General features: G+C 46.8%; 1 protein-coding gene across 3 annotated transcripts in view; it reads right to left on the reverse strand.

Moving 5' to 3' along the window:
* LOC122471525 (katanin interacting protein) overlaps nucleotides 1-17,256 on the reverse strand; it is a 194,466-nt gene that overhangs the window by 95,085 nt on the left and 82,125 nt on the right. For all 3 annotated transcript variants that reach the window (XM_043560246.1, XM_043560244.1, XM_043560245.1), the window contains exon 8: nucleotides 798-1,065. In XM_043560246.1, the coding sequence (XP_043416181.1) occupies nucleotides 798-1,065 (268 nt within the window). The remainder of the gene's footprint in view (nucleotides 1-797; nucleotides 1,066-17,256) is intronic.

Below are 17,256 nucleotides of genomic sequence, written 5' to 3' on the forward strand. Positions count from 1 at the left end.
CCTTTCTGGAAAACCTCCCCTCGTGGACAGCTGCTGTTTCTGTCTGTCCTGCACGCTTCCTTCCTTCCTCAGATTTACCTTGACTTTCCCTTTGGAAACTACCTGTCCATGTGGTTTGGCTGGCAGTGACCGCACCCAAGGCCTTATTGGCTGGACCTGGTCCATCAGAGCCACGGTGACTAGTTCAGAGATGTGACCCGATGTGGGTTCAAGAGCCAGGCCTGGGACCTGCACTGGAGCTTTTGGGAAGAAAAATCCATTTTCTGAGGGAGGCATAAAGCCAGTGTCTCAATTCTGTGTCAGTTATGTGGAGAGCCCACCTCAGGAGGGTCCCAGGACAAATGAAGGCAGAGACGAGAGGGAGGAAGTGGAGGAGAGAGAAGCGGGGGGGGGGGGGGGGGGGGGGGGGGGGGGGGGGGGGGGGCGGGGAGGAGGGGCCAAGAGTCCCATGACAGCCCTGGTCTCCTCCGTTCACCAAGCCAATCTAGTCCCTTTTGCTGAAGCCAGTATGCATTAGCCAGTTGGCATGCGGACCCTGTTATACTTCCTACAATGCACAGGCTAGTCCCCCAAAACTAGCTGCCAGACACCTGCCATTTGGGATTTCAGGGTCATCTGTAGGCCTCTCGGAGCCTTTGTGGCTCGCGATCAGCAGACAGACCAGATGGACATACCTCCCTGGCCTGCGAGACGGTCTGCCCAAGACCGAACTCCTGAAGCCCTGCTGGAAATACAAGTCCTGCTCTTAGGCCCAGAGCCACCAAAGGCAAAGAAATGCCACATAAGGCAGAGCTCACTTTTGGAAGCTGGGTTAAATTCCAGCACCACGAGGGGGTCTGGGCCCCGGGGAGGGCGGCCTTCCATCTCCTGGTCCTTGGGAACGTCCTTCTGCACCGCGTCCCCACTGGAAGGGGCGGGGTCATCTCTGCGGTGGCCCCCCAGCACCTGCTCTTCGGGCTCTGGCTCCGAGAGCACATCTTCTTCGATAGAGTCATACTCATCGCTGGAATCGTCTTTTTGTTTCCTTTGTAGATTTACGCTAAGTTCCAGGCTTTTTCTTAGCTCCTGCCAAAAGTCAAGAAGAGAGGCAAAAAATGAAATATGTTACTTTTGAGAAGAACTCATCTGAAAATGGATCATTAGAACCGAGGGACTATTGCCAGCAAACGAACATTTACCAGAATCATCTTGACACACGTGTGGTCATCGCTCGGAAGATATGAAAGGGATAAACGAGCCACTCTCCAGCAGGGCGGTAATTACAGTTATGAATTGTGGTCACACGCCTGGGATGTCACTAAGAGTGTACGTGTGTGTGCGCGGGTGTGCGTCACAAGTGTTTTGGTTTGGGGCTCCTGTAAACAGACTGTGGGGTCCCACCTCCCCCCACATCAGCGTCTCCGATTCGGTGGGTCCTGGATGAGGCCCGAGAAGATGCGCTTCTAACGAGGTGATGTTAATGCTGCTGGTCCAGGGACCACACTTTGAATATGAAATCCCAAAGGTCCCCAAATGATCCTGAAATTCCAGACGGTAAAGTGTCTGGCAGAGAGTTGTGGGGGGGCTATCCTATGTACTGAAGGATGTTTAGAAGCACCTGAGACGTCATAAGATTTAGCACTCGGTTGGCCTTTTTTTTTTTTTCAACCTGTGTCTCGTCTCCGTGAGACGGTAGACTTTCAAACGAAAGGCGAAACGTGAAGGTCTACACTTGGAGAGACCAGGAAATGGATCACCGACCAGGATCCTTCTGAAAGGGATAAAGGGCTTACCCTGGGACAAAAATTTTAAACTCGACTCTCTGGGCAAACCAGTGGGTCTGGTCAGCCCAGCTATACTCCCGGCAGAGCTCGTGTTATCGAACATAGCTCTGAGAAAACGGGAAGCAATCAGTATGCTTGCCGTATATGTGTGATTGGCCAGTAAAACTTACTAGCGGCTGTGGTGTGCCGAGTGACGACTCCTCAAAGATGTCCACGTCCTAATAACCCCAGGACCCTGTGAGTCAGTGATAGCTCATGAAGAGTGGAGAGGCATTAGAATACTTTGACCATCTTAGATGAACCCGGCAGTAGAAATATGATGGACACCAAATGTGCTGCTTGTGGGGACTCGGGAAATAAGGAGCGTGTTACGGAAACCAGGGGAGGGGGAGTCCCATGACGTAGCGGCAGGATCTTAGCCGAACTGTGTCTACGGCTACGTGAGAAGCGGCGCGTGGACCTGAGATTTGATGATGTGGGCAACTCTCAGCCTATCTAGGTTGCAAAGGATGCTACAATGAGGAGATTCACGGTCAGAAAAACACGCTCGGGAGAGAAGCCTGAGCATGGCTGGACAACCTTTTGCTAGTTACTGGGAAAGGATCCAAAGTTTGGGGTATTCAATCATGCTGAGGGTTCTCTCGAGACATGGGACTCATGGATCCTTGGAGACATCTCAGCAGAAGCCAGGAATAGAGGGAAATTCTCCAGGAAAGATCTGTGAAGCAAGCTCTTGTCTAATGGGTGGAATCCTAGAGACGTACAGAGACCATATGGTTTCTGAGAATGGCATACCACTGCAAACACCGGCAGCCGGTACCAAACGGAAGAGAGGAAGGACGTAAATACAAGAAGGCTTCCCACTCTCCAAATTCTACGGTCAGGAGGCATGAGGCTCTGTGCTGACAGTGTGGAGCCTGCTTGGGATTCGCTTTCTCCCTCTCTCTCTCTCTGCGCCTCCCCTGGTCGTGTTCTCTCTCTCTCAAATAAAAATAAATAAAATTAAAAAAAAAAAAAAAAACAGATCACTAGGGCTCTTGGGTACCGAGTGGAATTTGAGAGGTGGGGCCAGGATGGAAACAGGGCACACAGGTACAGCGGCAGTGGGGGAAGGCGGAGGTGGCTGCGGAGGTGGGGACAGCAGGTGCATTTGGAGATGCGTTTTGGAGGCAGAGATGACAAACGATGGGCTAGAAATGAACAGGGTATATACACCCTTTGACCAAATCTCTCTGAGAATTATCCCTCAGTCCTAATATACGAAGGTCATGGAGGGATCCTTGATAATAGAGAATGATCTTGAGGGATCCTTGACAATAGAGAAGGATCTCAATGTGCAACAAGAAGAGGTAGGTTCAATGGTGCGTCGAGTGGCACCAACGGAGCCTTGAGCAGCCACCACAGAAAACGAGGTAGCTCTCGCGCCCTTACTCAGAAAGATAGGAAGACATACGTTTAAGCAAAACCAAGCATGTCGAAAGATGCACATGTAGGATACGTCCAATTGAAAAAAAATGGTTTCTGTGCATGTGTGCAAATATTCCTACAAACAGTCTGGAAAAATAGGGGCGCCTGGGTGGCTCCGTCGGTTGAGCACCCGACCTCGGCTCAGGTCACGATCTCGCGGTTTGTGAGTTCGAGCCCCGCGTCAGGCTCTGGGCCGACAGCTCGGAGCCTGGAGCCTGTTTTGGATTCTGTGTCTCCCTCTCTCTCTCTCTGCCCCTTCCTCTGTTCACGCTCTGTCTCTCTCTCTCTCTCAAAAATTAAAAAAAAAAATCATAAAAAAGTCTGGAAAAATAGTCACCAATTACTAACAGTGTTCTCTCTGGGGGTGGCATTATGGGAACTTTCTTCTCCATTTTGTTTTACTTTTTTTTTAAGTTTATTTATTTATTTTTGAGAGAGAGAGTCTGAACAGGGGAGGGGTAGAGAGAGAGGGAGAGAGGGAATCCCAAGCAGGCTCCACGCTTAGCGCAGAGCCCAACACAGGGGCTCAAACCCATGACCATGAGATCACGACCTGAACCAAAATCAAGAGTTGGATGCTCAACCGACTAAGCCACCCAGGAGCCCCTACTTATTTTCAATTTAAAAAAAAAAAAAAATTTTTTTTTGACATTTATTTATTTTTGAGACAGAGAGAGACAGAGCATGAATGGGGAGGGGCAGAGAGAGAGGGAGACACAGAATCGGAAACAGGCTCCAGGCTCTGAGCCATCAGCCCAGAGCCCGACGTGGGGCTCGAACTCACGGACCGCAAGATCGTGACCTGAGCTAAAGTCGGACGCTTAACCGACTGGGCCACCCAGGCGTCCCATCAATTTTTTTTTTTTTTATTATAAGCACGTTTCCAACTTTGTAATTAGGAGAAAATGATATATTTATATTTATGTTTAAATCCCGTCCGTCACTCTGGCAAATAGGTAAATTCCCCACAGGAGTGGTAGAGAGAGTGGGGTAGAGGACCCTGGACAGCCAGTTGTCCGAAAAGGAGCTGCTCTCCATCCCGGACCAAATCTCGTCCCCTCCAAAGAGTGACTCACAAAGCAGCAGCGCCTAACTCCGGAAGATGACAGACCAGCGACTACCTGACTTAGTGCATCCGGTCAAATGGACCAGATTTCAAAACAACAGGCCATTGGGGCGCCTGGGTGGCTCAGTCAGTTGAGCGTCTGATTCTTGATTTTGATCATGATCCCAGGGTCATGGGACTGAGCCCGCGTCGGGCTCGGCACTGAGCAGGAAGCCTGCTTAGGATTCTGTCTCTCTCCCTCTGCCCCTCCCCCTTACTCGGGTGTGCTCTCTCTCTCTCTCTGTCTCTCATAAATAAAGAAAAAAGGAAGGAAGGAAGGAAGGAAGGAAGGAAGGAAGGAAGGAAGGAAGGAAAGAAAGAGAAGGAAGGAAGGAAGGAAGGAAGGAGGGAAAGAAAGAAAGAAAGAAAGAAAGAAAGAAAGAAAGAAAGAAAGAAAGAGAAAAGCAGGCCACCAATTCTAACAGGAAGAAACTCAGGGAATATAGCACTCCTGAGCCTTTCTCAGGAAAAAAAACAACAACAACAACAAACCTCCCAGAACAAAATCCAAACAATGCACGGTGAAATCAAAATAAAGAACACGGAGTTGGAGAATCTGTGGTAAAACATCTGACGGTAAACACGGAAGCCATTTAGAGACCAAATAAATACTAGACAATTATGCACACTTGGGTCATGGACCAGAATGCAATGCTCTAAACCTAAGGCCTTAGCTTAGCTAACAAAAGCCAGAAGACAGCAGGCAGTGTGGGCGGACCCCCGACCTCATTTTCCAGCCAGTCATTTCAAATCCATCTTTTTTTTTTTTAATTTTTTTTAATGTTTATTTATTTTTGAGAGACTGAGAGAGACAGAGCACGAGCGGGGGGGGGGGGGGGGTAGGGGGACAGAGAGAGAGGGAGACACAGAATCCAAAGCAGGCTCCAGGCTCCGAGCTGTCAGCACAGAGCCCGACACGGGGCTCAAACCCACGAACCGTGAGATCATGACCTGAGCTGAAGTCTGGCGCTTAACCAACTAAGCCACCCAGGGGGCCCCTTCAAATCCATCTTAAATGGAAACACGGAGTTTTTAAAAATGGCAACTCTAACCTGTAAATATCTTTTTTCGTAATTTTTTAAACCGATGAAATATTTTTAAATTTTTAAAAAATGTTTATTTATTTTGAGAGAAAGAGAGGGAGAGGCAGGAAGACAGGAAGAGACAGAATCCCAAGCAAGCTCCACACTGTCAGCGCAAAACCTGATGCAGGGCTTGAACTCACGAACCATGAGATTGTGACCTGAGCCGACATCAAGAGTCAGATGCTTAACCGACTGAGCCACCCAGGTGCCCCCTGATGAGATATTTTTAAAAACCTCTTGTGATCAAGAAATTTGAATTTTGGGGTGCCTGCGTGGCTCAGTTGGTTAAGTGTTCGACTTCAACTCAGGTCATGATCTCACGGTTTGTGAGTTCAGTCCCCACGTCGGGCTCCCTGCTGTTGGCACAGACCCTGCTTTGGATCCTCTGTCTCTCTGTCTCTCTCTCTCTCTTTGCCCCTCCCCTGCTCATGCATAGCATACTCACTCTCTCTCAAGAATAAATAAACATTAAAAAAAAAAAGAAATTTGAATTCAAGAATTCCTCCCATTTCAATTTGGTTTTTGCTTTTGTTAAATTAGTGCAACTTTCAACGCCATAATTGTATTTACAAAATACATATGAAAAAGAAGCCTAGATTCTGCACAGCTGGTGTCTTCTTCACAAAGGAAAATAACACACTTGCTCACACTGGATGAGCAAACGTTAGGAACCTATGCTCTTATGATGCCCACGTGATTCAAAACCATCTGTTCCAGGGCAAAGGGGAGACAGAGTAAGTAGCAATACTCCCCCGGGAAAGCCGTTCAAAACCTTTCCATCTGGAAAGATGAAGACCTTGAACTGGTCGCTTTGAAAGCCAACCTGCCCATACTTCAAACGCATACCACGCAGGGGGATCTACTGGTTGCTTTGAAGCTGTCATCCAGAAATTTCTCTGTGAACACTAACTGTAGAGCTTTGCTTTACGATCTTGTGATTTCGGCGTTCAGTGTTGAAAAGTTTTTGTAAGTTTTTATTTATTTATTTTTGGGAGAGAGGGAGCCAGAGAGGAGAGAGCAGGGGAGGGGCGGAGTGGGAGGGGCAGAGAGAGAGAGAGGGACAGAGAGAGAATCCCAAGCAGGCTCCATGTTGCCAGCACAGAGCCAGACCTGGGGCTCGAACTCACAAACCCTGAGCCGAAACAGGGTCGGACTCTTGACCGACTGAGCCACCCAGGCGCCCCTCAGTGTTCGCTGTTGAAAATGTTAAGTTCACACCCTTGCGACAGAAAGCCCTCTGTACAGAGGCCAGGCGGTAAACAGTACGGGTGGAGAACAAATCGGTCTCCTCCTCTCTGGAGAGCCAGGGGCGAGGCGGAGGAAGGAAGAGACACCAGACCGCCAGGTAAAACGTGGCAGGGGTTTGACGGTCAGTGGACTAGTGCCTCACGTGCCTGATCTGCCTCCTTCTGCTGGGCTAGGAACAGAGGGAACCGGGGCGCCACAACACATGAAACGTTTGCCGTAATAGTGACAATAACTGTAACATCAACAGCCGTAGCGGCTACCAATTGCGAAGCTTTTGTTACATACGGGCCACCAAGCTAACCTCTCTATGCACCTTGTCTCATTGCTGCCCCTCACCATCCCGGTGGGTGCCGTTATCTTAGAGGCTCAGGGCACCTGTCTAAGTACCAGGGCGAGGTCACGCAGCCAGCAATGGCAGGGCCCGTTTGGATGAATGACCGTCTTGACTCCAAAGTCTGGGCTCTTCACCACGTGCCCGTGTTTATTCCCTGCCTGGTACCAACGCGTCGGAAGCAAGTGGTCCCTCGCGCGGGATGAAAGCGAGGTGCTCAGTGGCTGTCCCTTGGTTTGCATGGAACTGATGACAGCCGCCTGTAAGAGCTTTTGACACAAAGCTGCCTTGAGGCCACTAAACGTGCTGAAGTGCGTGCTAAGTGCTCATGGATGAGGCATTAAACCTCTTACGACACTCAGAAAAGGGAACGGCTGGGTCTAGGTTCTGGGCCGGGGGTTCTGGGCCTGACTCCAGCCACCCTGTGTCCCCCGGCAAGACTCTGGGCCAAAAGCACCCCCCACCCCCACCCTGCTAATGTGGGAAAATGCGGCCTGGCGAACTGACAAGGTTGCTAAAGGGTTGCAATGAGATAATAGCTATGAATCAGTGCTCCGTGATTGCTTTTCCAGAGGTCTTGCTTTTCCAGAAAATTTCAAATTGAGATGACAGCATGCTCACCTTTGTGTCTCAGACCCTACTGACTTTGCTTACGAGAAGATCGGACGTTTAGATCACGAAGCCGCAACAGATACGCTGACGGTTTTCGAGGAGAAGCAACAGACTCTGGGGTGGAGGTCACTGACCTGCCGCCGGTCCCCCTGCCCCACCACCCCCCAACAGTGTCTCTCACTTGGTTGGCAGAGTTATAAAATTGGGATCTGGAACACTCGAAGTCTGGTCCACACAGTTAGTTGTAATAATTCCCACTCACGCCTACTGCCTTAAAGGAACCATGTTGCACATTTATATTCATCTGCCTGGCCCAGAAAGGGTTTTTACCCCGCCTCAAGGGGTTAATCGACTCATTTGTTTTTCTTTTCACTCACTCGTTTATTCGATGAATATTTATTGTTGAGTACGCTTATCCCAATAAGTGCGTCTGACTGCTAAATATTAGGGATGGAGGGATGAACCAGGCGGACAGAGTATCTGTTCTCACGGAATTTCTAATCTGGCAACAAAAACAGCCATTTTAGAAGACATTACAAGTGCAACAGGTTTCGAGAGGCCAAACCTGGGGCTTGCCAGCCCACGCCTCAAACCTGGTGGCTCTTGGATCACAAGCTTTCCAGAAAAAAGTGACCTGAGCCCTAACTTTAGGGTCCACACCGTGTATTTTTAAAACCACCTTCCCCTACACCAATTCTGGCGAAACTATGGCAAGGAATATCTGAGTCACATGTTATATGCTTCAAATACCCGTGTGGTGTTTAGTTTTTGGTACTTTCTTACTGTCCCATTGAACCTTGGATTGTCTTTTACTAATTTTCATTCAAAGCTAAATTTATTTATGAAGCGCCTTGGAGTTCGGTCTCAAACATCTATCATTATGAAGAAGTAAATCTATCCTTGCCTTAGGGAGTGGTGACGTAAGGGAAAGGGAAGGGGCCGTGGAGGCAGAAGGGCACTGGAGGCTGCCTGCCTGATTCCTTGGCTGTGAGGCACTTGGCAAACCTCTCGGCATCAGTGTGCCTCACCCGGGCCTGCCCAGAGCAGGGGCTGGTTGTAGGAAACTGCGCAGGGATGAGGGGATAGAGCCAAAGTAACGAACAATGCTTCCAGGCGCCTAGAAATGTTGAGGAACCCTCTCCACCCCCAATCACAAACCAGTTAGAGATAAATGACAAGGAAGGGGCGCCTGGGTGGCTCAGTCGGTTAAGCGTCCGACTCCATTTTGGCTGAGGTCATGATCTCACGGTTCGTGAGTTCGAGCCCCTCTGACAGCTCCGAGCCTGGAGCCGGCTTCGGATCCTGTGTCTCCCCCTCTCTCTGTTCCTCCCCTGCTCATGCTCTGTCTCTATCTGTCTCTCAAAAATAAATAAATAGAAAGAAAGAAAGAAAGAAAGAAAGAAAGAAAGAAAGAAAGAAAGAAAGAGAAATGACAATGAAGACATTATACATATAGCAAAATTTGTAGGACCAGGACAAAGCAGTGCTCGGAGGAAAATGTATAGACTTAAAACTGTTATATTAGAAAACAAGATGGAAATTAAACGGATTAAACATTTAACTTAACAAACCGAAGTTATAACGTGGAGGTGGGGAGAGAACCAAAGCAATACATTAAAGCAAAACATTTAGGTAAAGGATCAAATGAAAGTAGAAACGAACTGAAATAGAGGCCAATAAGCGAATGAGTGGATGAATAAATAAATGATGTAATAAAGTATACAGGCTCAAAAAACAAAAGCCGGGCACAGTTTGGCTGGGGAGGTGGAGAGAGCCTTTCATATTTTACACGTTCCGAATTGCCTGAATCTTTTCTAATGAGAAGGCACTCATATGTCAGATGTTATGTTAAATAATACGAAATAATGTAAAAATACCTAAGAAATCCTAAGTAGGCTACAAATGCAAGCAATGAATGACGTCATTTATTCCAAAAGCGATGCAGAGGTCGGTTATTCTTTCCTTTCATTGAGACTGAAAACGATGCTTTAGTAACTCGGATACCATCCGGTGTCGTCACGTACAGAGATGCTCTCTTGGGTAAAAGAATCACTACGTCTCGCACTTCTGGACCCGCATTTCGTGGGCCGTTGGTGCCTGTTCAGCGTCATTCCACATGAATCACTCCTGCACCGCTGGCCTTGTGCCGTCTGACCCTCCTGCCCGGGACCCTGCCTGATGCCATCGGCCAGGCTGTCCTTTGGCCTGAGCTGTCTAGATGGGCATCTCTGGGTGCATTCAAGGGAACCTCGCCCCCTGATGGCTCTGAATACCGGAGAGGCTAACTCCAGTGCCGCTGAGAACGGAGAAAGGGCTCCGCTTCCTGTCATCAGGAACAGACGAAGCTATCCAAACCGGAAGTTGCAAGCTGGCGGTCTCGGGCCAAACCAGCCATGCATTCCGTTTGCTCGATAGAAAATAACGAACCCGTCATCAACATTAAAAAAAAGCAAAAACAAAGCGGGGAGAAGCCGAACGCCAAGAAACCCAGACACCTGGCTTCTCTTGAAACTGGAAAGCCCGGTACCCCTGGGCCCTTGTGTCCACACGACTGCCCAGCTGTGTCAATATATCCCCACCGCTCCCTGCCGTGCCCGGACCCCCAGGCCAAGGGCGGTGCTTGTTACTTGCCTGCCTCACTCCTGTCATTTAAAATACTCATTTCAGGGGCGCCTGGGTGGCGCAGTCGGTTAAGCGTCCGACTTCGGCCAGGTCACGATCTCGCGGTCCGTGAGTTCGAGCCCCGCATCGGGCTCTGGGCTGATGGCTCAGAGCCTGGAGCCTGTTTCCGATTCTGTGTCTCCCTCTCTCTCTGCCCCTCCCCCGTTCATGCTCTGTCTCTCTCTGTCTCTCTCTGTCCCAAAAATAAATAAACGTTGAAAAAAAAATTAAAAAAAATAAAATAAAAAATAAAATACTCATTTCAGGGGCGCCTGGGTGGCGCAGTCGGTTAGCGTCCGACTTCGGCCAGGTCACGATCTCGCGGTCCGTGAGTTCGAGTCCCGCGTCGGGCTCTGGGCTGACGGCTGGGAGCCTGGAGCCTGTTTCCGATTCTGTGTCTCCCTCTCTCTCTGCCCCTCCCCCGTTCATGCTCTGTCTCGCTCTGTCCCAAAAATAAATAAAAAACGTTGAAAAAAAAATTAAAATAAAATAAAATACTCATTTCAGTTGGCACCATGTGCCAGCTATCCCAGTATTTCAGGATCCAAACTCCATCCCCCACGCTGATTTTTGTACCACAAGCAGCAAAGAGTCTTGTCAGCTTATGTGTTAAGACTCCAAACTCTGACTCATAGTTTGGAAAATACTGTCACCGGGACGTGATGACTGAACTCAGCTTGTGTGGGCTGGCCGGGGTGCCTAATCAATATCTATGCCAGCCCCTCGTTCACTGACCACACCAGCCAATGATTCAATTCACTGGCTTAATGAAGATTTATTTGCAAACGGACTCTATGCCAGGCGCTTTTCTAGGGACCAGAGATCCTGCAGGCAGAGACGGTGCACATCTCTGCCATCATGAAGCTTAGATCTGGGGTGAGGGAAGGGTGTTGCAAGCCCTGAATATGTAACTTTCTTACTACCTACAGAAAGAGTCGGCGGGGTGAGTGGACACTCGATGAACATTATGTAACCTCGACTCCTACGGATATTGCCAGCAGGAACAGAGTTTTCCTATAAACTCCATCAAGTCTTTACAATTTCAGAGCTGACAGGCACAGGAAATATCTAATCCACCCCTTCTTGGTGACTGAGAGGAAAGGGGGTCCTGAAGGAGTGAGACCTGGCCGAGGCCCCAAAGTTTATGGAAGGCCCAAAATACCCTCTCGAGGCTTACGGACTCTCAGCCACTAGCTCCTTTTGGCTCTGTGAAAAGGAGTCACAAGCTCCAACGTCTTCAGATGATGTAATGTAGCATAAAATGGCAATGGGAGGGTGAGTGTCACACATTAGGGAGCGGTGGGGACCAGGGCAGATGGGAGAGTGCGTGCTCAGAAGAAAAGTTTTCTAATTCAAAACAGAACAGGACTTCCAGGGAGGATGGCAGAGTAGGAGGGCTTTAAGCTCACTTCGTCTCACACACGCAACTAGATAACACCCGCATCGGTGTAAATAACCCAGAAAAAATGACCCAAAGACTGGCAGAACAGGCGGCTAAATACAGAGCAGAGGCCACGTCGAAGAAAGGAGGAAGAACAGAGACAGTCAGGAGCTAAACGCACCCGCAGGACCTGTCCGTGAGAGGGACCGAGGGAGGGATGCTGTAGGTGCAGAGAAGGGAGAGAAACAGACCCTCGCACCAGGCACCCCAAGCGTGGGGAACCTGCACGGGGAAGATGAGTCCCCATAGCATCTGGCTTTGAAAACCGGAGGGGCCCAACCTTGTGGGTTCTTATAATCGGTGAGACTTAATCACCTGGAACTTTAAAGATCAGTGGCTCAGCTCTGGGAGAACCAAGAAGGCGAGAGGAAACTGAGTTCCTGCCCTTAAAGAGACAGCACAACAAACATGCCTGTGGAGATACAGCGCAGAAGCAGCAGTTTGAAAAACGCCTGGGGTGTACATGAGGGAGACTTGTTTATTCATCTCAGAGTGGGGGCTGGAGGGGCAGGGACCTTTAGGAGGCTTCTCCAGGAATAAAGGAGATGGCCAGTGCCATTTCCCTCCCATGACCCCAGCCTGGACCTGTGGATGCCTGTGGGAAGGGCACAGTGCCAACAATTCCCACCTAGCTTGCTAACAGTGTGCTGGCCCCGACGTTCTCCTGTGGACACGCCCCCTTCAATATGCCCTTGGCTGGAACCCGTCCAAAGTGTTGCCACCAGCCCGGTAGTGTGTAAACAGCCCCACGAGGGGCTAGTGGCACTAAAAGTGACTCCTGCCCCGGGGCAGGGGGGAGATAACCACATACACCACTCCAGCTGCAGACCCGGCAGCGGACTGGGGGCAGACATCCGGTCTGACCGCAGGCCCTGCCCACCAACAAAAGCTTCTTAGGGGACGACACAGGGAAAGCATCCTGCAGTTCAGTGCTACTGCATCTCTGGCAAATGCCTGGTCTGACTCAACCCAAGCCCCAGGTAGCCCCACGCTGGCCTACTAACAACACAGGGAACAAACCCTGCCCTAAACAGGCAAAGAGAGCCACTGAAGATAACTGGACTGAAGGGAACAGTGGCTCGGCCACAACAGCAGGGGACATGCAACACATAGGAGACACCCCTGAAGCACCAGGTTCCAGAAAACCGGGGACACTGAGCTGAGGGGTCACTGTAGGACCTCTTCTTCAAAAGGCCACTACTTTCAAGAGCAAGAGATATAGCTGAGTTTTGTAACACGCAGAAACAGACACAGAGAGACAAAATGAGGAAGCAGAGGAATATTCCCAAATGAAAGAATGGGACAAAGTCACAGCAAGAGACATAAATGAAACAGAGAGAAGTAGCCTGCCTGGTAGAGAATTTCAAATAACGGTTCAAAAGATACTCACCGGACTTAAGAGTGGGGGGAATTCATTGAGACTCAACAAAGAAATAGGAAGCACAAACGAACAAATCAGAGGTGAAGAACTCAATAACTGAAATGAGAAACACACTAGAGGGAATAAACATGAGACTAGAAGAAGGAGAAGAATGGATTAGCAAACTAGAGGACAGAGTCACGGAAAGCAATCGAGGTGAACAGGAGAGAAAAGAATAATAATAAAAAATGACAGTAGATTAAGGGAACTCAGCAACACCATCAAGCCTAATAACAGTCACAATATGGGGATCCCAGAAGGAGAAGAGAGAAAATTTATTTGAAGACATAATTGCTGAAAACTGGGGAGGCACAGAGAGCCTCCAACAAAATCAACCCAATGAGGTTCACCTCAAGACATACAGTAACTAAAGTAGCAAAAAGTAGTGATGATGAGATAACTTTAAAAGCAGCAAGGGAGAAATAGAAAAACACTCCATGCTCACGGATTGGAAGAACGAACATCGTTAAAATGTCAATACTAATTCAAAGCAATCTACATATTCAATGCAATCCCTGTCAAAATAACACCAGCATTCTTCACAGAGCTAGAACCAACAATCCTAAAATTTGTATGGAACCAGAAAAGACCCCAAATAGTCAAAGTAATGTTGAAAAAGAAAAACAAAGCGGGAGGCATCATAACTCCAGACTTCAAGCTACATCCCAAAGCTGTAATCATCAAGACAGTATGGTACTGGCACAAGAACAGACTCACAGATCAGTGGAACAGAATAGAGAACCCAGAAATGGATACACAAATGTATGGCCTAATCTATGACAAAGCAGGAAAGAATATTCAATGGAAAAAAAGATAATCTCTTCAGCAAATGGTGTTGGCAAAACAGTGACACAGAAAAATGAACCTGGACCACTTTCTTACACCAGACACAAAAATAAACTCAAAATGGATGAAAGACCTAGATGTAAGACAGGAAGCCATCGAAAGCCTAGAGGAAAAAACAGGCAACAACCTCTTTGACCTCGGCTGCACCAACTTCTTACCTGACATGTCTCCAGAGGCAAGGGAAACAAAAGCAAAAATGAACTACTGGGACCTCATCAAGATAAAAAGCTTCTACACAGCTAAGGAAACGATCAGTGAAACTAAAAGGCAACCAACAGAATGGGAGAAGATATTTACAAATGACATATCAGATAAAGGGTTGGTACCCAAAATCTATAAAGAACTTACCAAACAACACCCAAAAAACAAATAATCCAGTGAAGAAATGGGCAAAAGACATGCATAGACACTTTTCCAAAGAAGACATCCAGATGGCCAACCAACACATGAAAAAATGCCCAACATCACTCTTCATCAGGAAACTACAAATCAAAACCACAATGAGATACCACCTCACACTTGTCAGAATAGCTAAAATTAACAACTCAGGGAACTACACATGTTGGTGCGGATGTGGAAAAAGGGGAATTTGCACTGCTTTTCGGAATGCAAACCGGTGCACTCTGGAAAGCAGTATGGTGGCTCCTCAAAAAATTAAAAATAGAACTACCCTACAACCCAGCAATTGCACTACTAAGTATTTACCCAAAGGATAAAAAAAAAAAGCTAACTAGAAGGGGCACATGCACCCCAATGTTCACAGCAGCACTACTGACAATAGCCAAATTATGGAAAGAGCCCAAATGTTCATTGACTGACAAATGGATAAAGAAGATGTAGTATATATATATATGGAACATTACTCAGTGATCAAAAAGAATGAAATTGTGCCATTTGCAACAATGTGGATGGAGCTAGAGTGTATTATATTAAGCGAACTAAGTCAGTCAGAAAAAGACAAATATCATATGATTTCACAAATATGTGGAATTTAAGAAACAAAACAGATGAACACAGAGGAAGGGAAGCAAAAATAAGATAAAAACAGAGGGAGACAAACCATAAGAGACTCTTAAATACAGAGAACAAAGTGAGGGTTGCTGGAGGGGTACTGGGTGGGAGGATGGACATTAAGGAAGACACTTGTTAGGATGAGCACTGGGTGTTATATGTAAGTGATGGATCACTAAATTCTATTCCTGGAAAAATAAAAATAAATAAAGACAAAAACTTTAAAATGTAAAAAGTAGCAAGGGAAAAGAAAACAGTCATGTACAAGGGAAACCCCAGAAGGCTTTCAGCAGATTTCTTAGCAGAGACCTCTTAGGCCACAAAGAGTGGTATGATACATTCAAAGTGCTCAAAACAAAACAACCTGCCACCAAGGACACTCTATCCAGCAAGGCTATCATTCATAATAGAAGGAGAGATAAAGAGTTTCCTAGACAAAAGTTAAAGAAGTTCATGACCACTAAACCAGCCCTACAAGAAATGTTAAAAGGGGACTCTTTGAGTGAAAAGGAAAGACCGGAAGTAAGAGTCAGAAAAGTAGGGAGCACAAAAACAGTAAAATTAAGTACATCGGTAAAAATCAGTCAAGGGATTCACAAAATAAAAGGATGTGAAGTATGATACCATATACCCAAAACTGGGGGGGGGGGGAGGGGTGAGAGGATTAAAGAATGGGTTCAAACATAAGCAACCATCAACTTTATGATATAGAGTGCATATGCATACGATGTTACATACAAATCTTTGACTTGGTAACCACAAATAAAAAAAAACCAGTAATAGCTAAGCAACAAATAAAGAGAAAGGAATCCAAGTATACTAAAGAAAGCCAGCTAGCAGTGAGAAAAAAAAAGAGCAAGAGAAGAGTAAGAACATACCTATCAACAATTACTTTGGAACAAATGGTCCAGTGAAAAGACACAGGGTATCAGAGTGGATAAACAAAGAAGACCCATCCATATGCTGCCTACAAGAGGCTCATTTCAGACCTAAAGACACATGGAGCTTAAAAGGAAAGGGAAGGAAGAGCATTTATCATGCAAGAGGAAGTGAAAAGAAAGCTTTGGGTAGCAGCAATACTTACATCAGACAAAACAGACTTTAAAACAAAGACTGTAACAAGAAACAAAGAAGGACACTATATAATCATAAAGGGAACGATTCACCAAGAAGCTATAACAATTATAAATATTTACATACCCAACATAGGAGCACCAAATACATAAAGCAGCTAATAACAAACATAGAGGAAGTAATTGATAGTAATATAATAATAGTAGGGGACTTTAACACCATACTTATATCAATGGATAGATCATCTAAACAGAAAGCAACAAGGAAACAGTGGCTTTGAATGACATTGGACCAGATGGATCTAACAGATATAATCAGAATATTACATCCTGAAGCAGCAGAATACTCAATCTTTTCAAATACATATAGAACATTTTCCAGAATAAGTCATCTATTAGGCCACAAAACAAGTCTCAACAAATTTAAAAAGATTGAAGTCCTACCATGCATCTTTTCTGACCACGATGCTTTTGTAAAACTAGAAATGAACCATGAGGAAAAAAATCTACAAAGAACACAAATATATGGAGGTTAAATAACATGCTGCTAAACAGTGAATGGGCTAACCAAGAATTCAGAGGAAATAAAAAAATACATGGAGACAAGTGAAAATGAAAACACAATGGCCCAAAACTCTTGGGATGCAGCAAAGCTGTTCCAAGAGGCAAGTTTATGGCAATACAGATCTACCTCAGAAAACAAGCAAAATCTGAAATAAACAACCTAATCTTACACCTAAAGGAACTATAAGAAAGGACAAACAAAACCCAAAACCATAGAAGGAAGGAAATAACGAAAATTGGAGCACAAATAAATGAAATAGAAACTTAGAAAACAATAGAACGGATCAACGAAACCAGGAGCTGGTTCTTTGAAAAGGATCAACAAAATTGATATACCTAGCCAACCTCATCAGAGAGAGCAAGCGAGCGAGAGAGAGAGAAGACTCAGACAAACAAAATCAGAAATGAGAGAGGAGAAATAACAACAGAAGGGCACCTGGGTGGCTCAGTTGGTTGAGCGTCTGACTTCAGCTCAGGTCACGATCTCACGGTTCGTGAGTTCAAGCCCCACACTGGGGTTTGTGCTGACAGCTCAGAGACTGGAGCCTGCTTCGGATTCTGTGTCTCATTCTCTCTCTGCCCCTCCCCTGCTCGTGCTCTGTCTCTCTCTCTCAAAAGTAAATAATCAT

The sequence above is a fragment of the Prionailurus bengalensis genome, chromosome E3 (genome assembly GCF_016509475.1).
Source record: "Prionailurus bengalensis isolate Pbe53 chromosome E3, Fcat_Pben_1.1_paternal_pri, whole genome shotgun sequence".
NCBI classification, from domain to species: domain Eukaryota; kingdom Metazoa; phylum Chordata; class Mammalia; order Carnivora; family Felidae; genus Prionailurus; species Prionailurus bengalensis.